The 26,057-nt window shown below is 39.0% G+C and overlaps 1 protein-coding gene across 1 annotated transcript in view; it reads left to right on the forward strand.

Annotated features, from left to right (window-relative positions):
* Nucleotides 1-1,063: 1,063 nt before the first annotated feature.
* The window catches only part of tyw1 (tRNA-yW synthesizing protein 1 homolog (S. cerevisiae)), a 48,807-nt gene continuing 23,813 nt past the window's right edge, over nt 1,064-26,057 (forward strand). Inside the window, exons 1-13 of the mRNA XM_026333755.1 lie at nt 1,064-1,223; nt 1,473-1,600; nt 1,747-1,878; nt 2,155-2,256; nt 3,168-3,362; nt 3,592-3,873; nt 5,712-5,825; nt 11,148-11,280; nt 14,591-14,643; nt 14,735-14,853; nt 16,178-16,287; nt 20,682-20,859; nt 22,661-22,796. Coding sequence (XP_026189540.1) covers nt 1,133-1,223; nt 1,473-1,600; nt 1,747-1,878; nt 2,155-2,256; nt 3,168-3,362; nt 3,592-3,873; nt 5,712-5,825; nt 11,148-11,280; nt 14,591-14,643; nt 14,735-14,853; nt 16,178-16,287; nt 20,682-20,859; nt 22,661-22,796 — 1,773 coding nt within the window. The 5' untranslated portion in view covers nt 1,064-1,132. The remainder of the gene's footprint in view (nt 1,224-1,472; nt 1,601-1,746; nt 1,879-2,154; nt 2,257-3,167; nt 3,363-3,591; nt 3,874-5,711; nt 5,826-11,147; nt 11,281-14,590; nt 14,644-14,734; nt 14,854-16,177; nt 16,288-20,681; nt 20,860-22,660; nt 22,797-26,057) is intronic.

Below are 26,057 nucleotides of genomic sequence, written 5' to 3' on the forward strand. Positions count from 1 at the left end.
GTATTTGCATTATTCACACCGATGCATGCGTGTGTAGTTTCTACCTGTAACCACAAAATACAGAAATGATATAAATAAATATATGTTAATTCGTTTCTTTTCTCTTCGGCTGGGTCATCGTATTTTGAAAGTATTCACCGGAAATGCTACTGTCATATTAGCATTGAAGCTAAATTTATTAATTCAATGCTGCAGTTCTACTCTGTGACCACTGGGGGGAAGAAAACACACTATTCACACAGGTAAACTGACTAAACACCTGAACCTCCGTAACACCTGAGGCAGGAGAGAGACTAAAGGTGGGATCTGTGCATTAATTATCTCGCATCTTTTTACCCTTACGTTACGATGTGGCCTCCACTAAATGTGACTGACACTGAAGGTACATGAAACATTCACAAAAGACTGCATTGTAGTTCACTAAATATTATTTTGTGCAGGTAAACTAAACCGTCTCAATGAGGTTTCCGTTTTTATTTTGAAAGCATTCGCCGGAAACCTGCAGTGACGTAGTTTTGACGGAATACAAGTTGGACTTTCTCTTTGTCACCACAAGAGGGCGCAACAGGCGGTCTACGGGACGAACACTTTTGTAGCATTAAGTCCATGTTACAGCGATAATAGTGGGAAAACAGTGCTGCGTTTTTGTCCCTTCCTGCGGCTGCGGTAACGGACTACACCTGTAGTTCACCAGTCTTAAGGTAGAAATCCTAAAAATGTTGTATCAACGTGGGTGTTGTTACACACTGTTGACCACTGAGCGGCAGTAAGTTCTACCTTACAAATATAAAAATGACAAATAAATAACGACACTTAACATTAATACTGTTGTTAATTATTGTTGACGACCCAATATCACAGTAGATTCCGGAGGATCTAAAGTTTGTTAAGTAACCAAGTAGTTGACAGCGGTGTAAATAAGTGCGGAGACTACAGAACATGTTATATTAGCGGAATAACACTGCTGGTTATGTGTTTTTTATATAATACATATTTTTTACGTAACACGCGTCTAATTTGAATGCCTCATAGACTGCTTGGCACGTAACAGGAACACTATAGAGTACTACACTTCCCAGAATCCTCACTGGCCAACCAACATGGTTTCCCAAAGTACCAGGTGCTGAGGTCTATGGATTTTAGTAAACCACTTGCAGCGATGCGGAGTTTTTTCGTAGTTGTTTTGCTTGTCGTAAGTCGTGTGTCTACTTCGGAAACTAAAGGTGAGCTTGTTCGGTATTTTAGCGGAACTGGAAACGAATTTTACGCTCTGTTTACGTTGCTAACGTTGTTAGCTGACGTGTATTGCTAGCCTTCAACTTGCTGTAAATAACCCGAGGCCGGGCTCTAAGTCTGTTGTTGTGTTGCTGTCGGATTAGTCTCTTCGTTTGGCTGCACTTGTTAGTCAGCAAACCTTTATTTAGCTTATTAGTTTTGTGAAACAGCCGGTTTGATGCCTTTTCTCCCTCCAGCCTCACAGAATGAGCCCGGTCCCAGTGAGAGGGCTTTCATGTCGATATGGCACAACAGGCTGTACCTGTATTCAGCTGCTGCTCTTGTCTTTGGGCTCTGGTTCTCGCTGAAGATGGCACGGAAGAAGGTGAGTTATGCTCTCTTGGACATATTTAATGCCTTGGTGGTCTTTTAAAAGTGCAGATTTTTGTGAAACTGTTGGTAGTATCTGTTGTGTGTGTTTTCGGACTTTAATGTGCTTGTCCTTGCATTTCTTGGTCTGTGTGCTTTTAGAAAAGCTTCTCCAAAGACGTCAGCCCTTCAGTGTCCAAAGCTGTGAAGAACAACAAAAGCTCTGACAGAGACGCTGTGGTGAACGTGTCGGATGTGAAGATCTTCTATGGCTCACAAACTGGAACAGCAAAGGTAAAGATACTGTTAAGTGAGAATGTCACCAAATCCTTGTGATGGTAACATGTAGACAAGATAATACTACAGGATCTGTGGGATTTCATTTAGGATTCTTCAATCTAGTAAACCAAAACCACATGTGAAGAATTGTAAACAGAAATGTTGCACTTAATAGTAAGTATTAGTATTAGTAGTGTGATTATTGATTAATGAATTCAGGTTCTCATAAATGTTTCATTGAACATTCAGAGATGTCTGATAATCACCAGCTGATGCTCTCCATCTGTTCAGGGCTTTGCAAAGCAGCTGGCCGAGGAGGTGGAGGCTCTGGGGATACCAGCTCAGGTGATCGACATGAAAGACTACGACCCAGATGATCAACTTGCTGATGAGGTTAGCCAGATGCTTTGTCTGCATGTAGAGAGCAGAAAGATGGACAAAGCATAGCTGTTTCTAGAGACATACAGACTTCAACTGTCAGTTTAGGAAACTGTGTCCTTGAACAAGAACCTAAACCACTGTTAATTGTAGAGCTGCTCCTTAGACCTAACCTTTAATTTTGACATATAAATCAAGTGACTACTTAATGCATTCATTTATTTGTGCAACTGTAATTACACTGTGTACTTAGAGGTAACTTGATTAGACCAGAATTAATCAAAGAATAAAACTCAGTACCTGGTGTTTTAGTTAAAACTTTCAAACACACAATTCAGTAAACCTCACGTTTCAAAATGTTCCAGTTCAGCTTTTCTTCCAGTTCTCACTGATTTGATTCTTCAGACAAGTGGCACAGAGGATGAATGTGTTTCACTGCTCAGCTGAAGAAAGATGGACTATTTTTATGTGTTCCCTTCTTATTTTGTGGGCTCAGGCACCATGTAGTGCACTGAGACCTGAATAGGAGAATGCCTGGCTGGTACACAGCAGGAGAGAAAACATCTATTTATTCAACAGGATGGTGATACAGTTCTCAGTGCTGAAAAAACCTCCACAAGAGAAATGACCACAGGAGCCAGTCACTCCTCCAGGGCACTGACTGTGACCTGCTGGTTTGTTTGGTCTGGGACAGGACTGTTCATGTCTGTTTTTCTAGATTCATTTTCTGCTCTCCTTTTTAGTCCTGGAGGCAAGTAGGCAGAATCAGTTGCATATAATTAGTTAGTCATAACTTCCATAAGTAATTTTGTTTAATATTCTTAGAAGTAAGACAGTATTCTCTTTTTGTTCCGACTGAGAGGCTGTTACTAAATTTAGCCCCTGTCTTTTGTTTTCTTTCCTGTTATGTTTATGTGTCCGATCAGTGCTCCGGTAAGTCCGTCTGCGTGTTTCTTGTGGCCACGTACACTGATGGGCAGCCCACAGAGAGTGCTGAGTGGTTCTGCAAGTGGCTGGAAGAGGCATCTACGGACTTTCGATATGGGAAAACTTACCTCAAAGGCCTCAGATACGCAGTGTTTGGTCTTGGCAACTCTGTCTATATTGGCCACTATAACACGGTGAGAAATGGTTTTCATACTAAAGTCTATTAGGTCATAAATGCTTCTTGTTTTATTACAATGAGTTGAAGATTATCCAGAGCTGCATGTTTGACAGCTGTAGCTCAACGGTGGAAAAAAGTAACCTATGTTCAAGTTTAACATCACATGCATCTGAACAAAATGTCATCTTGGTCAACATTCAGGAACTATGGTAAAAGCTAAGTATGACCTGCTCTCCCTCCTCTAGGTGGGGAAAAATGTAGACAAGTGGCTTTGGATGCTGAGTGGCATGCGCATCATGACCAGGGGGGAGGGCGACTGCAATGTGGTGAAGAGCCGAAATGGCAGCGTCCAGGCAGACTTCCAGGCCTGGAAGGCCAAGTTCCTGAAGCGTCTACAGGCCCTGGCCAAGGGTGAGAAGAAGAGATGCAGTGGGAACTGTAAAAGTGAAGGCTCCTGTAAGGACAAACGGAAAGATGGACAGAGGAAGGAGCAGGAGAGAGCAGCACTACAGAATAACAGCTCTGAGGTAATAGACTGTTGTGTTTTTAATGGCAAACTGTAAACATCTTATCCTTTGGAGCAGCAGGTTCATTTAGTGGTTAGAAAGTTCTCTATCAGGTTGTATGATTAGTGTTCAGCCCTGTTTCTTGGGAAAGTTGTTCTCCTGCTCAACTGTTCTTGTACTAAAAGCTGAAAGCAACAGCTTCTGGATCAGCTCTCTGACTTGCAATAAAGATGACCTGGTGTGTTTTCTATTGCTTATCACATCTCAGCTGATGAATAATGGTGATCTATTGGAACACTTATTCTCAACTTAACATGGACACAGTGATAAAAGATCATAAATAAAATGCAGGAGTGTTGCTTCACAGGCCTGATGAATCATATTTGTTATGTGTTGTAAGTGACAGGTGCATGTACGGCATCTACTGTGTGCCTGTCTGTGTTCGAAAACAGAAAAATCGATCACAGTATGTCAGATGTAACCCTAGTTAGTTATGTAACCCTATGCTACTTTCCTCTTACGTCTCCATGTCACAGGAATGACAACCAAATACTTTGTCACTGAGCTGTCTGTGCTTGTTCTTGGACAAAGAACCTGTCTGAATTGCTTTTCTAACCACTTCCTAAACACACAATCATCTACATTTTTGATAAAGTGTTTACTGCTCATTTAAAAGTGCCTCTGAGGCTGTGTTCTTTCCATTATGTTTTAAAATATGTTACTTAAATCCTTGTTTCAATAGACAAGATTTGTGTGGCTTCTCAGGAGCAACGGAGCACAAAATATCATACAATAGTGTTTATCAGTGTTTGAACAGCATGAAGTCTCTAGTAAAATCACCAGGCACTATAGCAAGAATTCATACAGAAGATAGTTGTAACCTTACACATGCCTAGTGCACAAATGCTAGTGCATTTACTTAGACTCCAGATGTGTTTTTCTGTTGTAAGGTCAAGAAGAAGAAAAAGGCTGAAAAGTAGCTGATATCTAAATAGGGAAATGTCCTGTGGCTTATGATGATGATGATGATGATGATGATGTCGCTTCAGAAAGGTGCTTTAGATATCCAGCTGCTCTTATCACAGCAGTCTGAAGTGGAATACCTGGGCTAACAGCCTCATGTTGCTCTCTAACGCTGTGATTAAAATCAGATATGGACTCCAAATGTCTCAGGAAGAGGGGTGTATCTCTGTTTATCAGGTTCTTATTTAATGGCACGAATGCTGTGCATTTTCAAGCGGAGCATGGTGTTAGAAAAGTGTTCTGCATGACTTGCATTCAATGTGTCATTTCTGTCAGCGCTGTCCGTCATGTCACAATGTAAAAATAACACTTTTTTTCACCCACACCCACAAGCCCAGAGATATTATACGTACACACGCACACACAAAATGGCTTTCATACACATCGCACCACACACAGATGACCAGTTGTCATGGTAGCGGCACCTCAGAGCCAACTCTAGCTGAGACTTCTTCCCCTCTGTCTGCAGCACTCAGTGCACTCAGCAGAGGTGACATTCATCCAGAACCAAAAGTAGCTGTGAACTGTAGCCATCGTGATTTAACTGCTCACTGTTGTGGTTATGCTTTTTATCAAAGCTTTAACACAGGGCACACACTGTGGTAAATCTAAAACCTCTTAGTCAACCTCATGCGTTTCTTAATTAACCTCACAGCCTAAGTGGACGTAATAATGTGCAATAAATGTGTTCCATATGAGCTGCCCTGCTTAAACACAGTGTTATGGGTTAAAACACATGTAAACCTCTTGTCTGGGGACAATCATTTCACGTCCTCCCACATCCCTGACCTTTTTTACTAACTTTCTTTAATTAACTTTTGGGGTTTTTGTTTCAGGAAGATCTGATAGGATCCAGCAGTGATGAAGATGAGTCTGGACTGCAAGATGATAAAAAAGTGGTTGATGTGGAGGATCTGGGAAGCATCATGAACAGTGTAATGAAAGCAAAGGTCAGTCTCCATCCACTAGCACACTGACAGCACTTTTTAGTAAGGCATTTAGGCCTTTGTCACACATTCTCCATGTTCCTTTACAGGTAAGTTTGGTGATTATTTTGCACATAAAGGAACTTTGAATTATTCATTTGGTTCATACCACCTCTCTATAGCCTCAGAAAACCACCACCACTAAAGCTGTCCCAGGAACCGGTGTACAATTAAGCATTCAGGGAGATACTGCTTGTTCAACCTGTAAATAAATGCTTAATCTAGCAGGTGTATTTTCAGTGTTCCATATTAAAGTCTGTTGTAGAAGCATTAAGCTTAGTCCAGTCTAAGAGTAAAGAGAGAAAGGGCTGTCATTGAAGGAGAAGTGGCAGATGGGTTGATAGACACCAGACCCCGGCAGGCGAGAAGCACAGGCTTGCGTAATAGCAAGGACGCCCACTTCACAGACTTGTGAGAAATAAGTGACTCAAGAAAAGCGGAAAAAATGAGAAGGAAGAGGCATTATCAATTGCTTTTTATAGGCTCCTGGATAAGGACCTGGGCAGGAAGTGAGCACTGAGAGCAGGTGAAATGGAGGAAAAGAAATCTAGGTATCCAACCCTGTAATGTACCTGTTCTTTTGACTTGTCAGATTCTTGGGGAAACCTCCTTTTATGATTAAAGTCTGCATGAAAACCTGTAAAATTAGCTGCTGATTACTTACATGGTGCATGAGGAAAGGTAAAAATGAAACAGACAAATCAAAGGATTCACTGGTGCCAAGAAGGCAACAACCTTTTATAGAGAAGACATGTCATCTGTGCTGCAGTTTATACAGCATATCAGTGAATTGACAAATTCCCTGCCCATACACATCTGTGTGTTTCTGATGGATATAATGACTGATCCATGATTTTACACTGCTGGCCACGTTAATATGTCTGCATTATTTCCAAATCCAAACTTCTGTCTCTGCTGGAAATGTTAGGTCATAACAGCATGAATTCTATTTTATTATGGCTACAGCAAAAACATGGTCATCCCAGTATGTTGGGAAATCAGACCAAGTGATGTGCCCCCTGTTTGAAGCCTTTTTAGTTTTACAAAAACACATAGGTGTCTCCTGTTGTGTTATAATAAAAGCTTCATGACAAAGTTAATGTTGTGGTGACAGTGTAGGACAACAGTCGATCTCCTCGTGTCTCACACAGACGGGGAGCATGACTTAAACATCAGACCTGTCCCTTCGATTGTGTCATCAATATTACAGTGTTTCGTGTGTAAGCTCTGTGATGTTTAGACAGACCTCTTTGTAAAACTCTACATGAATGTGGTCACAGCAGAGAAGCTTAAAGAAATGTCAGCTCATGACTTAAGGATCCTGGTAAGTTCAGTACTTTTCACTTACAGTTTTCCAAAGCAAGAAGAGAGACTTCATTTTGAAAAATTTATGAAGCATTTTCATTTACTTTTTATAAGGAAGTCATGTTGTCCTATTGTAATTAAATTCCCCAAGAAGATTCTTCCATACATCGACAGTGACTTCTGCTGCAAACATATTTTGTTATTTACTCTGTGCCATTTAAGAAGATTTAGAAATATAAACTGTGCTGACATGTGTCAGTACATGTGAATGTCAGGATGACAATTTCACTGTCAGTGGTGTTTTTGCATAATTTTGTCACACAGAGCAAGATGCAATTATTTAAATTTTTTTTTTTTTTTTTTAATTTTTTATCTTAAACATTTTCTGTTGTCAAGGGACAAGAAGTATTTGGTCAAGCTGCAAATGAAGTGTTAACAAGGAAATTCTCCTGACTGGAATATGTTGGTTATCTCATTTACATTGTAGAGCCCGAAGTTCAATGTCTGTTTTTTTTTATGACTCTGAACAGCCGAATGTGTTGTAGGTTTTTTGAAATTTTTGTCTCATTATAGTGTAAAGACTTAATAAAACGTCAGTGTTGCAGTGTTTAAAAAGGAGCTGGAGATCAACCGGGCTTTCTGCTTGAGATGCCTTTCATTACAAGTGCAGGTGGAGATCACTTTGGCTGTATTTAACCACTAGGTGATGGCAGAGACTGTCAGTTGCAGGTGGCTCAGAGCTCTGAGTGAACTGCTGTTGTCTGGTAGAGCTGCAACATCTGACATTTAACACCACACAGTTATTTCTCCCCCAAAGCTGTCTGCCTGAATTCTCTGCACAGCAGCAAGACACTAAACAGATTTTCCTTTACTTTCCCAGTGTTTTGTGGTTATTTTTATATCACTGTGGTATAAATTTATGGCTTTTACTATGAGTTTCTTCAAATACTCTTTGGTGCCTGTTCTCAAGCCATTTTTATTTTGATAAATAGGATTATTGTATTTTACAAGCTAGCACTGAGTTTTACAGATCATGTTGATGTTTCATCATATCTATTTACTTGTTTTTCTTTAATATTCATTGCACAACTGTATAATCCTATAGCACAGAACATGGCCTTGTAGAGTTCAATCACAAATGTTCCTTTCACTGCTACTCTTAAATATTTGTATATCTGACAGATAAATCGGCCTCGCTCATATTGACTCATTGTTGATGTACTCTTATGGGCATATGTACTGTATTACTTAGTAACTAACAAATTCAAGTAGGAAAACGCCAATGAAACGATTGAAAATCATAGTTTCTAGTAGTTAACTACTTTTCAGCTGTAAAATGTGCAGCTCTGTACATTTCTTAATCACACCTGATTTAAAAAAACAAAATCTTATACAGATTTTTGTTTATGTGTTGTGTAAAGATAAATAGCCTTTATGCATCTTTTCCTGAAGTTCTGTTTCTGTTCTGCCAAGTGCTAGTAAGCTTCATTTCCGCTGTTGCTGTAACTGATTTTGTGCCAGTCCACTGGCATCTTAACTTGGTCCTGAGAGACTTCTGTTTTCTTCTGGAGTGGTTCATTTCTTGCTGTAGGCTGTTGCCAGACAGGAGTTAGTGTGGAATGCATCATTAATTGGAGTAGCTCTCTGTGCCCAGTTTTCATGTTTTCAACTCAGTGTCTAGAGGAAAAAAAGGCAGAGGTGAAGATGCTACTATGCCTTAAAAGGGCTGTTGTATTACCTCACCTGCTTAGTATTGGTATAATTTAAAATGAAGAATTAATTGGCTGAGATAATACGTTGTATGCTAAATGTGTCAGTTAAAGGAGTTTGTCAGTCTGGTTTCATACTGATAACATATCATTTAAAGTATCTTCAACAAACATTTTACTTAAAATGCCTTTCCTGGGACACAGGTTGTGTTTTACATTTGGTGCATTTTGCGTTCTGCATTTGTTGATAATAGTAGTTTAGTTTGCATTATATTAAAAGTAGTTTTTAATAAGACCTCTAACAGGTCAACAAAGGTCTTGCTCAATCTTCAATTTTCAGATGTCTAGTTTTCCATCCTTTGCATTTGAGAGCATGTGTCATCATATATGAGTCATGTGTCACTGAAATGTAAATGTGTGTGTCATTACTCCTTTATGTCAGTTTGATGGCTTTAATAATTGATACCTTAATGCAACATTAGATACCTTAGCAAATTTATAGCTTGAGGGTAGGTATTTTTCTTCTTCTATTGTCTTGGTTTTTGATCTTGTATTTGTTTTGTTTTCAAGTCTTCCTTCTTTTTCTTGTTCCCTGTCTTATTCCTTACATGTATCTCTGTTTTTCCCTTGTTCACCTGCTTGCACTATGTGTCATCGCTGCACTGTCCGTCTGCATCAGCCCCATGTTGTGTCATAGTTCCTGAGCACAACACGGTGCTGTGCGATGTCCCAGTTTTGTTGGTCCAGACAGGCCTGGACATGACTGGATGTCTGTGAGCTTTAAAGCTGCAGCGAAGGCCGAGCAGTGGGAACCAGAGACTGGGGCCAGTTGAATCGCTAGGGCTGCACGCAAACACCACAGGGACAGATTGTTGCACTGTTGGCTGTGTGTTGAATATACTTTCACAGTTTTGCATGTCATGGATACAGTAAGCGAAGGTTTACATTTGTGCTGGCTGAGATCGGCAAACTAGTTTCAGCCCATTCTGGGGTCTAAATTCGCTAAAAGAATTTCGAAGGGTGATTTAGATATCTGGGGACTTTAAATTTAAGCTGCGACCCATATAATTTCCAGAGATCAATTAAATTTCCAAATGTTATTCAGCAAGATAAGTAATTGTGCCCTATCTCAGAACGAGATGAACAATATGATGACTGACTTACTGCATTTTCTGCTGGCAAAGGAGCTGCTGCACCTTTTGAGCTACTGTCACTGGCTGCTTTCATCAGTGTCGAATCTCTGCTCTACTTGGAGCCACAACTGGTTAGACATGGTCTCAGCTGCATAGAACAGATAGAGCTGCTAGAAAGCTACAGCTGCACGGGAAGCAAATATTTGTCATTTTCTGCTGACAGGGGATCAGCACGTTATGAGTGCTGCTGTGTTTAGAAGGTTCCATATAGATATCTGTGTACAGGCTGAATCAATCGTAGCAGTGTAATAATTGGGTGGATGTGCCATCCTGAAGTCAGTTTGTTCATTATGCATTTCTACAAAGTAATACCTGTTCTCATGCCCCATGTGTCTTCTCTTGTGTTTGTAAACAGCACATCTCTAAGATTTTCTTTAGATTTACATACAAATGCTTTATGTTACAAAAATGTAATCCTGGTGTTCGAAGTGAATCAGCTGCAGCAGCTGCAGCATCAACAATAGACAGCTGTTGTGGTATAGAGTCTAATGATTCACTAACAAAGCTGTAGACCTTATGTTGCATGTCTGTTGCATGTCACTGAATGTCCTTAAACCAACTATACTGTCTGGAAAGGCAGTGCAGTATTTATTGACTTTCTCTGTCCTCTAGTCATAAAATTTCAAAACTCTGATCTTGCCTACTGCTGTTATTTAATCAGCACTGGGAATTCAGAGCTCTTTTTTTTTTTTTTTTGAACTACAGTTACTGTGGTGATTAATGGGCAGGTTTCAGGTCAGTGTCTGTTTGTCGGCATTCTTCTATAGAAAACATGAAATCCCGTGAGTCACCCAATAAGTAATTTGTCCACCTCCTAACAAGTGACAGTGTAGTAACAGGAGATAACAGTGGGGTCACATAGACACTTGTTTAACTCTTTAACTCTCATACCTTAGTGTAGTTGTAGTCTTGATCAGTGTTAGAAGGTGTAAAAGATAGAAACCATTAATAAATGTTTGATATGTTATTTGATTGGTATAATATCGCATATTGAAAACAGACTTTTTAAATTTTTTTTCCCCCTCAAAACAATCATGGTTATACCTCATAATTGACAATGAGTTTGGTGTCTTCTGCAGAGCAGAGAGGATGTTCGAGCAGATGGCCAGACGGTGAAGCTATCCAAGTTGAACGGGGTGACGAAGATTGAAGATGAAGGCGAAAGAAAAGAGATGATCACCCCGGCCCTTAGAGAAGCACTGACAAAACAAGGTGAGTAACAAGGGATGTGGATTAAAAAACAAGTTATAGCTAAGATTGGAAACTAACACAGCTAACTGACTTTGTGATAGAATTTTATGGTATGAATCATATATGTTTAAAAACTGTTCAGCCATTTCCAAAGGAACATCTGCTGGGTGTCACTGGTGACTGGATAATATATTCATTTTATTTAGCTGCATTGCTTGGCAATAAAAAAAAAATCACATTACAGACCTAGTACACCAGCTGCTTGTTAGCATATCATTAACCTTAGCTGTTTCCACAAGGGCAGCAAACTTGTAAATCACTTTAAAAGATGAATTATGAGTCATGTCATTTTTTGAAATTTTAGCAGTAAATCTAAGAAACATACTCAAACTACCAGGGGAGAAGCCAAGTTAGATTATTATAATTTTTTTTCCCCATTATTGTGGTCACTGATAGAAGTGTCTGAGTGTCTTCTCAAACTGTTTACTTTAGGTATGTGACAGTGTATAAAACATCAAGCAGCCACTGAATCTGTGGGAACCCCACGTAGGGTTATGTTAATCAGCTGCTGAAATTGCATCCTGTTGATTTGTTTTTAAATTTATTTATTTATTTAATTATCTATTTATTTTTTTACATCCTGGCACAATTTTTTCCGAGGTGCTACATGACAAACGTGTAGCTCTGGAATCTGTGTTGTCTAATGGCACCTAATGATGCCGTGCAGTGCAGTTACCCTCTGTGCCTCCTCCTGTGCAGTCATGAAAGTTTCACTCGTCTCTCCAAAACCTCAGCAAAACTAGCAGGAGTCAGCAGCAGTGTTCTTAAATGTCTTAATTCACTGTCCACACCGTGTTGTTCAAACTGGTGCTCTAGTCCTCTTTCCTGAGAAGAAAGAGGGCTAACATGGACAATCAGAAGTGTGGTTGAGTGGACATCTCTGATTACACATGCAATAGCTCTTTTTATCCAGCATTTTTAAAATTACAGAGCTGCCTTTGTCAAGGTGTCTGTTTCAATCATTTATTAAATTTTTTTTTGTTTTTGTTTTTTTTCCTTTTGCATAAAAGTAAGTGACTGTTACTGTTGTCTGAAGCAGACAATGACTCAGTATTTACAGTATATTATCATTTTAAACCCTTAGCTTTGGTAAATTGGTGTTTTTTTTTCCCTCAAAAGGCAAAAGTCTTGTTTGTTGACTGTCTGAAACATTTTAGTATTTGACTTGTTTACTATTTAGTCCATTCACTCCACAAGCCATCCATTTTCAGCCAATAACCCCCACTGTTAGCTTACACAAGAGTCTATAAATAGGACTTGGTAAGCAAGACCTTGGTTCATTTGCCCAAATGTTGACCTGCTTCATGGTCTTTCTGTTGGCAACAGTCAGTCCTGGTGGACAGTTTGTTTTATTTGGAATAAAAGCATGAAGGATGAAAGTTTTGGCATAGTTTTAAGGACTTTGGGTCTCGGAAGCCTGTAATTCCTGTATAGGCTTTTTCTGGCGTTACATTGATGGAAAAGTCACACATCTATTGAAAGTTTCACCTAATGGCCAAGAAAATTTTAAAGTGGTGTTAAGAAAATAGTTTGCCATCACTAAGCAGATTCACACAGAGATACACACAGAATTTCCCTTTGGGGATTAATGAAGTTTATCTTTCTTTGAAATTTATATGATCAACTTTAAGGAATAAATGTACTGGCATCCATTTGAGTTTGTAATTGAAATAGTTTGTTTAAATCAAACAAATCCTCCCCCTGATCAATTAATTTTTCCTTCAGACAATTCAGGCTGCAAATTCACAATAAGGTTCTTCACAGATTAAAGCACTATGAGTAAGGACTTTTTTGTATTCAGCAGCAGTCTACTTGCAATCCTTAAATTGCTTTTCTCTTATAATAAATTTAAATCCTCTCTAAGGAGGTGATGGTCACTAATAATCACAGAAACAAAGTTCTGAGTCTCAGGCTTTCAATCAATGTTCAGTCTGTTTTTATTTTGAATTTTATCCATTAAGGGGAATGCAATAGTCCATTTTCTTCCTTTTGTGTCAAGTACTGATGCCATCAAAGTAAGATTATTCATTGCACATTTGTTTTTCAGCAGATGTCATTTCTCAGGGATTACGGAGAGAGGAATAGAAAACCCTCCTTTTGTCTTCATCCACCTCCCCCTCACTTTGTTTCATTCCTCTCCACTGGTGCATTACAGGATGTGGAGGTGCTGGAAATTGATTTCCCTAACAGAAGAGGGGAAATTGTTGCTCACATTAAGATCTTTAATAATTAAATAAACAGCTATCAGGTTCTTACTCTTTTGAAGTTCTGGGATTATATATTTCTATATGTGTGTTACAGTTAATAGGAAGGTAGGTAGGTCAGAGGAAGAGACTTGCTCTTGAGGTACTTTGAAGTGGAAAAACAATTTGATGCTAATCAGCATGTTTTTACCACAATGAGGAGAACACAATGCAGTCATTAGCTGTTTGAAAATAGAAATGTAGTTCTGTGTGTGCATTTGTATTTGTTCAATTAATTTTTCTAGCAATCAGAAGAACAAGAACAGTACTGTTTCATTCATGTAGTAAATCAAAAGTGATCCTTTGCCTTGTTGAATAACATTTGTATTTCACTCATCTAGCACCAAAACTGAGACCTGTTGAGGCAGTGAGAGCACAGAACCACCCTGACCTAAATTTCCTGCTGGCTTTTAATTGGATATTTAGGGTTTAGTAGCAGCATGAACATAGACACATGTCCAGAATAAAAACTAAAAACCTGAATTCCTCATCTGCTGCTGCTTGGCTTAACTAGAAAGTCTCTATAAACGTTAGGGCTTTAAAGAGTAAGAGCCCTTCTTGATTTCCCTTAGAGGCAATCTTAATATCCTGTTGTAGTTTTTCTTGAGACAGAGCAAAATGTGTAAAAATAAAAACAGCAGCCTCAGGACTCAGACATGACCATTTATAGCCAGTAGTATGGGCCAATAGTAATAAAAGCAGATACAGGAGCAGAAAGTGATTTGAAACAATTTATTCTCCCTTTGAACAGAAGGAGAATTTGAAATGCTCTCCTTCCTACCTTTGACGGGCCCTTGAGCAGCTGCCAGTCTCTTTATTGGCGAGGTATAACAGCCTTTAGTAGAGGCCTGAATGACTATTTCATTGTGAATGTTGAGCAGAGCTTTATTGCTATACCACTCAAATAAAACAAAATCTCTTGGTGCATTAAGTGTGTGCTGAGTTTGGCCTGTGTGGTTCTGGGTCAGAGAGGTGTTTACTGGTTGAAAGCCTTATTCTCCTCACACACTGTACTCTCATGTTTGCAGGGTATAAGCTAATTGGAAGTCACTCAGGAGTGAAGCTTTGTCGATGGACCAAGGTGATTGAATTTACTGTTCTCTATAGAGCACTGGACATTTTGAGAAAATGAATGCATGAATGACTTTAATGGTGTCGTTTCTGTTGGTTAGTCTATGCTGCGCGGGAGAGGAGGATGTTACAAGCACACTTTCTATGGCATTGAGTCCCACCAGTGCATGGAGACTACTCCCAGCCTCGCATGTGCCAACAAGTGTGTGTTCTGCTGGAGGTATGTTCCTTAAGAAGAGAGACACTGCAAAGTAAAGCTCTCATTTTCCTTACTAGGAAAGACAAAATACATGTGGTATTGCCTGTTTCTGGTTCTTCTCGGTGTCCTCTCGGTCAGGTTGCCAGTAGTGGCCTCATGAAAGAGAATATTGGGAAATTCAGTGAAATGTATTTGTATTTTTTTCCCTCATTTTTTTCCCCAAATGATCACTCTATATCTAAGGTTTGGGTCAGAGGAGATATGCTTACAATGGTATGTTTTGTTGCTCATTTTTCTATATTGCTTTACTGATGTCACTTTTAAAATAATGCAAAATGCACTGCTGTCACGTTACCAAAACCTTTAATTAGTTGCCAAAGATTATACTTTAAGAATTCAGCATGTGTGTACTCAAACCACAGTGGAATTGTGGGAAGCTGTTTTTATAACATTTATGGATTACTGCTTGCATGTTTAGCTTTCATCTTGTCTTAACGTAACTCATTTACCTCAGTCAACACCACTCCCTGTCACAGAGCAATGATCTCTATCTGGAAACCAAGTTAATGACTAATGGTCAACATAACTGCAAGACCTAAAGGTCGACACTGATTCATCATGACATTGGTGAGAGACTGGGGCTTTTACTTCCCTCATGTTCCATTTGAACAGCTACTGTGTTGGGCACTGAAAGGTCGCTGTCAGGATGTGCTGCAGTGAACTGCTTCCCTGTCACCACAGATATGCCAGTCTCTCTTGAGACAGCGATGTGGGATGACAGAAAGTAAGCAATTTCAGGGCACAGATGTATTGTTGCAGCTGCCCCCATCCTCTTTGCAGCAACAGGTGGAATTAGAGTTGATGGGCAAGGCCAGTATGTGTGATATGAGTGCGTGCATATGCATGTGACAGACTGTCTGAAATTTGTGATGCCTCAGGATGTGTTGTTGCACTTAGACATCACACAGACAGTCAGAAGGTGTTATTAACACTCAGAGGAGGTGCAGTTTTTACAGTAGGATGTATTATTTCACTTTTATATGTTTTTATATGGTGGGAAAACACAGAGCCCACATAATTTGATTTCCAGTTTGTCAACAAACTTTTTGAGTACATTTCTGTTTCTGTTTCTGTCACCTTGCTAGAAGGATTCTCCTGTGCATCTAGTGAAATATGTTTTTTAACTGTGTTATTTGTGTGAAATGACCTGACTGTTGGATCGATAGAGGCTGTCAGTTGATGCTTGGTGCTCCCACGGGCAGTGAATAAGAATTATAGTAGCATCCCTAACTGAGTGATTGCTGTATGTCTGTCTCCTTATCTATTTATCTGTGCCCACTAACAGACATCACACCAACCCTGTGGGCACAGAGTGGCGCTGGAAAATGGACCCAGCTGAGAAAATTCTGCAGGATGCTTTGGAGAAACACCAGAACATGATTCGACAGTTCAGAGGTTGGTGCTTTAGCAGGCGACACATGCAAATACGTGTGCTCTCCTTTACTATCTCGGTCTATATCTAGCAGCCTGAACAGTTCATGTATCCGTTAGTTGTACAGTTGCATGCATATAATTGATGTTAATCCCTTTTGTACGAATGAACATGGACACAAAAATGCACAACATGCACTTTGCCTTCTTACCGTCTTCAACTTACTGCTCATGATCTCTTGCAGGCCTACACTATATGTGTAACGAAAAAGAAGAGAAAAGAGAAAATTGCTAATGTTTTTTTCTGCTGTTTTGTAATTACCTCACCAGTCGTTTCTCAGTCTGCATACACATGCACAGTTTCATTTCATCTGACACCTCTTTTGTTTCCATAAGTGAGTAAAGAGTTCTAGATAAATTGGAATTAAAAATTGTTAGCCCGATCTCTATCCACATTTTTGGGCTACATTTGTACTATTTATATAAATAATACTGGCACATATTTTCTGTGTCTGCTACCAGCACTGACTGAGAATGTATGGTTGTATACACAAAGCTCAGTCAGATAGAATTTAGTAATGCTCCTGTAAGTTTACCCTAAGTTTACCTTTAAAAGTCAAAGTATAATGACATTTACATAATACTGATTCCACATTGATTGATGACAAAATAATTGTACAGTTAAGTCTGACAAAAATCTTTATTTTAATTATTTAATCTGTGGTAAGTTTTTAAATTGAACAATCATTGATGTTTAACCTGTCTAAAAATACTGAAAACGTCAGGCCCACTTTCACAAAACCTGCCGTGATTGTGTGTTTTTCAGAAACATAACATTTAAAACAGTCAGCAAAGGTAAGATTTCTCCCTTTTAGCAAACAGCATTTTGAGGTCCTTTCATCACTGTCAGTTCTGGTACAACATTAAGCTCTTGCATTTCCTCAGTCCCAACTGCATCATGTTCATTATTTTACAGTTAAACTTCACCAATTTGTGACATGGATGTGGCTGTGCACCCAGTTGAAGCATTATTAGCACACTCACAGAAAAACCCCAAGACCAAACTCTTTTGCCTATTAGTTCAGCTTATTGTTTTCTTTTCTGTCTCAGAAGTTTTCTTAGGGGTCCATAGTCTGCACTGACAATAAAACTGTAAGAAGAGAAACAACATGATTTTTAAGTAAGTTTTTCTTACTGTTCTCACTCAAACCAACGTGTTCTCAGCTATTTCTGACTTCTCTGCTGCTGCACAATGATTCCTGATGATGAAAAATGGTACTGAAGAAAATGCATTTAATACATGTCGCCAAATTTAACTAAATATACCAAATTTACACTTCACTGACATTAAAGAATGAAACATATGCATCTCCATCAAATGGTTCATAAGGTCTGGCTTGATCTTACAACCTTAAAGTCAGAAGGCAGCCTCTCTAACCTCAAAGCCACTGCTGATCCCATTATAAAACAGCAAAGCCATTGTACTGAGAAATGATATAGATGCCAAATGCTAAAAGCTTCTGTGAGATATCTTCTTCAAAGGGCTACTTCATAGCTAATATCATTCTCAGAGCAGTCATTCATAATGCATTATAATGCATTTCATCAGTGAAAATGTAATTTCCTGATGTGATTACAATGGAACAATAGGGCACATAAGGTTATGTTGACAGTAAACTGTTTTTTGTTCTCTTAAACTTAAAAAAAAAACCCAGCACATTTGTCACTAAAGAGATTCCACAGAAAGAAAGTACATTTTCAAATGCTTTAACAAAGCTTTGTAATTCTAATTAGAAACATCCTAGAAGCCTATATTCTTATCATCATCAATACTTTTCTTTTTAATTGTGTTATGAAATCCCATTAGGCGGCCTCCGACTCCATTATCTGTTAACAATAATACATTATACTTTGTCTAGGGGAATTAACTGCCTCGACAATGGCTCTGAAAACCATCAGTGTGAATAAACAGGTTGGTTTTAGCTCTGACCACCTGATGATCTCCTGCCAAAAAGGCCTCATCAAATAGTTTTAAATGTTGCACAGCAGTTTATAAAGAGAGGTTATTACTGTGCTTCTGTGTTAAAAGATGTAGTTTATTCCCTTCCCAGCTGTCACTTTAAATGCAATTGTCAATCTCCTTGTTAAGTGTTATTTTGAGAAGTGAAACTGGGAGTAAATCTGAGCCCTGCTGCCAGGAATCCAGTCCAAAGCTCTTTGTTGGTTTTGGATGTGTTCACTGGACTGTTTATCTAATAAAAATCTCACCTGTGATGATTGTTAATTTGAAAGACGCACATGAAACTTTATCTTCATTTATCTGATTTGAATTATTATTATTTATTTTGTGTTGTGGTTGGGGACCATTTCAAACTATAAACAGAACTGGTTAAGGAGAGAGAGATTCACTCTTTTTAAGTGTTTGTTTCTTTGGTTGTTGAAGAGCCAGTAAAATCACCTAAATGTTGTTCTTTGTGGTGGGTTCTAGCTCTGTAGTAATTTGAGTTTTTGTCTGGAAACGTATTTCATTGGTTTGTGCATTTTGCCATAGCTCAGAATTTGCTGCATAAGAATTTGAGCCTACTTCGTGCCACTACTGCGTAGTCTGTGCAGTCCTGTCATAGCAGAAAGATGATGTTCTTTTGTAGCTAAGTCAACACATGAATTAAATATTATGTTCTGTGACTCTCATAGCTGCAGCAACACAGCACCTCTGTCCTTGCACCCATTCATCCAAGCACCTTTTTACTTCTTTAATTTTACATGTGAATGCATTATGTAGATTCCAAACAATACCACTGGGACGGGTTCAGCGTGTTTCCTAAGTCACACAGAATAAGCAAAATAAAAGGGAGAGGGGGGTGAGGGAGAGGATAATGATTTTCCAGCCATACTCCATTAGTCATGGTGTCAAACCGGAGGTATTGCCAGTCAAGTTCAGAGGACACTAAAGGTCTTTGATGGCAGGCATCATCTTATGAATCAGTTCTGTGGTTTCTAACCAGTTATTATAGAACCTGTAAAAGAGTCTGAGTGATCCACTTCAGAAAGAGAGTCATGAAGATAATGAACTGTGTAAGAATATAGTGGAAAATCACATTACTATTCTAAAAAAAAAGTATATCAAACACATACATTAAACACACAGATGCTTGTCTTAACACACATGCACCGCCCTTCTCAGCTGGCTTTTATGAGCAGATTTAAGTGGGGTTTCTCCTGAGGGACAGTTTGCATTTTGATGTTTTTGTAGCTGTTGTGACATGTCATTTGTCCTTGAAGTATAGCACAGTAAATGTGGCTTTCAGTGGTGCAGCTATAGGAAATGTTGCACGCTAATCTATAATTCAATAGATTTATGAAGCATATAATGGCCACTGTCTGATGTTTTATTTAATTGTGATTTGATGCATCTACTCAACAATATCACATTAAATCCTTTTGACAGTGTATGAAATTTGTTTTCCCCTAAGCTTCTACTCTTTATTCTCTTTCTCTACCTCCAATTCTTGAATTGTCATACATCTAAATCTTGATGCTGTCAGCAGAAAGCAGCTTTGTATGACACCTCTGCTTTGTCACTTTGGCACCATCTGCATTTCCCTCCAAATCCCAAAAGCAGACATTATGTAATCACAAATCCTACATACTTATATACATTTTCAACTAAAGGCTTACATTATCTCTCCTGGTCTTTTTCAGTCCTACTGCATGTATCTAATTTATGTAAAACTGTACATGAATTCATTGTTTTGTGGTGTGGGAATATATCATAGTTTCCTCTGGCATAACTATAACTTATAAAAACTTGAGTCCTCCACCCTGTTTTATGGAGTCAGAAATTTACAGCAGCATTTGATGCTTTTGCAGCGTGCTATGTTTCTTAGTTGTCTAATACTATATTACTACGAATACATTTTCTTTTTTTAATTTAGCATCCTAAAGTGTGATAGCCATAGTAAATTTAACTCTGTAAAGTTTGTCCCTCATCCTAAGGAGCCTCCTTATGCTGCATGTATTTGTCCAGCATCATTTAGTACCTACCTGCACTCGAGCCACCAAACCAGTGGGATGATCTAGGACCATCAGAGAGAGGGAGTGAGAGATTAACTGGGCCCTGTGCCTGACTCCCAAAACTTTTACTTTGTCCCTCCTTATTTCATTTTTTATGAGCACCACTCATCTCTCTTGTGCCTGTTTGGTCATGTATAATTACTCAGGTTGACCTCACTTCAAAGCCTGACCTCATGCTATTATTTCCTAGGTTTCTACCTTTGCATTGACTACACTTTGATTTATTCTTCCATGTGTAAAGCCTCTTGTGTTACTGTTGAGAAATATTGATTGAGTCAAAGGTGGAAACGACTTCAGGACTATCATCTGTTCACTCACTGATCTCTCTCTCTCTCTTTGTGCAGGTGTTCCTGGTGTGAAGCCTGAGCGGTATGAGGAGGGCCTGGCGGTCAAGCACTGTGCCCTTTCCCTGGTGGGTGAGCCAATCATGTACCCTGAAATCAACGCCTTCATACGCCTCCTCCACTCCCACCACATCTCCAGTTTCCTTGTCACCAATGCACAGTTTCCAGAGGAAATCAGGTAGGTACAAAAGAAAAACACATATACATGACAATATACATTCCTGCCAATATATTTTTATTCTTCACATTCACAAAACTTTCTCTTTTATATGTGAGAGAATAAGTTCGATTGTAGGGAGCACAAATGAGCAGCAACAATTTTCAGTGCAGTGTATTCTGTAACAAGGAAAGAACAGAATAATGGTGCTGAATGGAGTTGTTTGTGGTGTATATTAACAAATCAGCATTACGTTGTCTAATTATAAAGTTTCAGTGCTTTGAAACAAGGTAATTCCATTAACTTCAGTTGCGGTGGCTGGTGTTGGGCATTTCTAAGGAGGTCAAACCCAAAACACTCTGCCTGGCCAGATGATTTGGAGAATAACAGCTTGAATGACTGCTCAAGTGGAACTAACATTGTCTCTGAGGACCACTTACTGCCAGCTCTAGCTATTACTGTACAAAAGCAATTGGGAAATCTGCCATCTTTGGAAAGATTAAAGGCTTTTTCCACAGGAAGTTAGTAAAACTGTGTGTCATGCTACAGAGACCCCACCCATTTTTCCGCTGTCTGCGTCTAACAGCATCCACTATGACTATGACTTTTTTTTTTTTTTTTTTTTTTTGTTTAAGTCTCCATTTACAGGGCTTTAGGTCTTAGCTTTCTGCAGGATGTTTTGTGAGCATCAATGAAAATGTTTGTCTGAAAAGGAAGCACAGTGATGTGACCTCAGACTGTCACTATTTCTTGAACTACAGTTTGTACTCATTACTCCGTCAACACAACAGTGTAACTGTGTACCTCTCTGTCATCCCTTTGTGTGGGAAAAAAAAAAATTTAGTAACTTAAGTGCTTGGTGTTTAGGTGTTTGGGCTGCAACTCTAAAATGTATCATCTCTAGTAGCCACTTAGTAGAACTTCTTTTTTTCTCACCAACTTAGACTGAAGAGGATTTTTGTGTTTTGACCTGTTTGGAAGTTTAGTCAACCTTGCATTTAGAGCTGCTTCTGTGTCTGAAAGCCTTGCAAGTTGTCATACTGTATCAAATATGTCAGCTAACTACCCTTTCACACACTGACTTATCGTTTATTCATCACACAGGTGGAAGGTGATTCTTTATTCAGTCTCTGTTTCAGTACTTTGATAAAGGGAACATTTCATTGTGTATACCAAGATTCACCAGAAACAGCTCATTTGAATAATTAGGTATCTGGATATATTTACACTCTGCACAGCAAGTATTTCTATCTCCCACCTGAGGACATATGAAATTGTAAAGCTCTTGTTTCAGTTGTGTGACTGCAGTATTCTGGTGCTGTTTACTACTCTGTGTTCTCTTGCTCTTACATTATGCTTGTGTGCAGCTACATGCAAATAAGTTAATGTCCTTCCTTATTTAATATTGATGAGAAGCACTTCATAGTTTTTCACAGCTTCCTTCTTCATCCATCACACATCACCACCCTCATTGTGCCTGCATCTGCTTATGCAATGAATTTGTTGCTTTGAGCATAGAGTGTTTGACTTGATATTGTTGCATATATATTATTGTATCAACATGAGAAAAGAAAGGTATTCTGAGGGGGGCTCAGCGACAAATCTATATTCAGCACAAATGCTCTGTCTGGTCTCAGAATGGAGTACAACCACATGCTGCAGAGAGCTCTCACGTTTTGTATGTAAAGGTTTGTTGATAATGAGGGAGACTGAGACTTACATTTTTCAAATGCCCTCTAGGTTCTGTATCACTGTTCTTTTTGATCCTCCAACTGGATAATTCTTATCGTTGTATCTCCTCCCTGTTTTCTGCAACTTGTAGGAGCCTGGTGCCAGTTACCCAGTTGTATGTGAGTGTGGATGCAAGCACCAAAGACAGTCTGAAGAAAATTGACCGGCCACTTTTCAAGGACTTCTGGCCACGCTTCCTAGACAGCCTCAGGGCCCTTGGAGAGAAGGTAAGATGTGCAAGTTTAGTTTACAAGGTCAGAGAGGCAAACTTGTGAACAAGAGGTTGAAGTGTATGCTCCTGTGAAGCATGCTGCTGTTAGAAAACAGTGTCTGCTCAAATTCCTGCACAAATAGCATCTGAATGTTGCTGTACATCTGCAAAATGTTAAAGCAGTATATTTATGACTGGCCAATGCAGAGTGACTATCAGTGCGTTTCCTATGTTGTGGATCTACTCATGCCTTGTTAATACACCCATGCTCCACAAGTTAAATACATCATTGATTTCTAGGTTTGTGGTTGGAATCATCATAACTATGTCTATTGCATTATCAGTTTAGTTATGCTTAGTTTGATGTCCCTCTGCTTAAATTCTCTAGCCCCATAAACCCCAGAGAGTTGACATTCACATTAAAAATATAAAAAAGCACAATGCACAGTTATCTAGCCAGTAACAATCCATCCATCTATTATCTATACCCACTTATTCCTTAACCAGGGTCACAGGGATCTGCTGGAGCCTATCCCAGCTCTCTTTGGGTGAAAGGCAGGGGTCCACCCTGGACAGGTCACCAGTCCATCACAGGGCCACATAGAGACAAACAACCTCACACACTCACACTCACTCCTATGGGCAATTTAGAGTCACCAATCAACCTGACATACATGTTTTTGGACTGTGGGAGGAAACCAGAGTACCTGGAGAAAACCCACACAGGTACAGGGCCCTTCTTGCTGTGAGGCAATAGCGCTAACTACTAATCCATTGTGCTGCCCCAGTAACAATCCTAAACGTAAAAAAGTATTTGCATTCTTTTCTCACTGTTAAGCATACTTGTAATGGTTTATGTAAGAAAAGTGCTATATAAATAAAGTTATTATTATTACTGCTTGTGTAATGTGCACTGTCAGTGAACATTAACAGCTTTAATGAATGAAAGTTATATCAGTTTTGCAGTCTTAAATGTTTTAATGCCCTTAAGGCAATTGGTATTGTGTTGTCCCAAGTCAGAGTAGCTTTTTACCATAAGCTTCAAGTCTATTTAATTATCTTTGTATCATAAGTAAACACATTTACACAAATTACATTCAGTGATGATATTTTTGAGTTTGTTATTAGTGGTAGAACTAATTTTCCTTTGGAAATGTTTCCTGCTTCATTACTTGCATTAATTTTATGACTGTGTACTTTTATCTGACTGTTATCATCTTACTGTAATCCAAAAAGGGAAGCCATATAATATATTGATCTGACATGTATTAGGCAACTGATAAGAGGTTTCTTGGGGTAATTTCCTTGATGTCTGCTGATGTGATATAGGGTTTTTGGTGTTAGTGATTTTTCATGGGCACTAAGATAGAAACAGGCTAGAATTTACAGGACACATCATGAATGGAAGGTGTTCCTCTTATCAGCCGTAAAGTGGGAAACATTATCTTAATATCTTGTGGTTGTTCAGCACTTTAATGGTCTGTTTTTGTCATGGTTTCTTGTTCACTCAGATGTAGGGGAAATGCGCAGACTTTGAGAGATTGTAGCATATATGGTTGTTCATAAGCACTACCTTATTGAAGAGACAGTATGATGTGCTTTTAGTTCCTATAGAGTGTATTACTTTTATATTTGCAAGAAGCACCTAATGTTATTGTTTCATTTGTCTCTGCATCCCTGGATTTGCGAGAATGGGGGGGCGGGGAGTATCCGCACCTAACTTTGTTTTGCATGAATCAGAGCAGTTGATGAATGCTGCAGCCCTGACTGGGTCCTCTCTGAAACACAGATAAGATGCCCTCTTTTTTATGAAATGCCTATGCGATTACAGCAAGATGTCAGTGACTGAGCACTTGAAGCATTTAATGCTTGGATAGAGGCAGGTAGCGTGGCTTTTTATTGGTTCTTGAAACTTTGGCTTTGTCAGAGTTGATGATGCCTCTGCTGTAAGTATGACATCCAGAGGTGTACATTTCTATTATGTGTGTGATCTATGTCCACAGATATCCCTGCAACTGCTTAAGAAAGTGCATCCAATAACCTCACAGGCCTTTTCATCATTCATGAGCAGACCATTATCACAGCCTGCATCTAGCCACCAGGCTGCTTGTGTAAATCGATTCTCTCTGATAGTGTGTTTCCTAAAAAGCCAAGGTGAGGAAAAAAAATTGTGCTTGGGTGTACTGCCAAGGGACCTTGAGAAAGATGTGGGCCGTAAAGTCTCTCACAAGACCCTAACTGTAATGGGTCTGCAGTGTTGCTGACTGCATTTATTCAAGGTAAATCACTGGCAATGGATTACTGCAACTTGAACACTATTTTCACACGTATCAATGTGATGTAACTGCAGGGGTGGGCAAATTGACAGGACCAATGAATAGAATTGCAATAAATAATAATCTATGTGAGGTTAAGATATATTTCATTCCTGTTAGCACTGTATTAGGTCTGTGGTCATTTTTAAAGGCATCACTGTAATGGATCTATTCACCACCACATTTTTGAATTCTGAACTCTTCATATACACCATCACACAGCCCCCTCCATCCAGACTGTAATTAGTTTAGATGATATACACTGAGTTGAAACATAAGAACCATAATGCTGGCAATTTTTTTAACTTGCCCAAGTTCTCTCTCTGCTTTATCTGACCAGTTATGAAAAACTCTACATTCTAACAACCTGTGGACTGCAAAGGTCCAGAGGTTGCTTGCTAGTAATTAGGGGTATGGTAATTTCCCACTCTAAGCAACTAGCAGTTAATCCGGTTAATGTGTGACAGCAAGCCCTGGCTGGACTGGAACATTTACTACTTAGTCCCTAGGATTTCCTTATTTTGAATGTTGCTTCATAATCGAACATGAGTAGTTATCAATCCAAATAATTACTTTTGAACTTGGTGTCAAAAAATTAGAATAATATCAAGGATTTCAAGCTCACCATTCTCATATTCACACATCGTGTTAGACGTACATAGGATGGCGCAAACTGTACAGACTTTGTATTTTAAAAATGCCAGCAACAACAATCATATACACAGATTTCAGTCATGTAGTATGTGGAAGCATTATGCAGATTTTTCCCTCTAGACTTACTTTCTGGCCTGAAAGTATTATATCTGTATTGTTTACATGTGTTTGAAGGTTGATAATCTAATTGGTTTTGGCCTTTTAATTCTTGTGGGGCAGTGCTCATTGTGGCAAACGGAGCTCTTTGAACTTAGTCTTACCACTGAGATATTATACTGTAGTGTGCAGTTATGTTGGACTTGCGGCAT

Source organism: Mastacembelus armatus, chromosome 13 (genome assembly GCF_900324485.2).
Source record: "Mastacembelus armatus chromosome 13, fMasArm1.2, whole genome shotgun sequence".
NCBI classification, from domain to species: domain Eukaryota; kingdom Metazoa; phylum Chordata; class Actinopteri; order Synbranchiformes; family Mastacembelidae; genus Mastacembelus; species Mastacembelus armatus.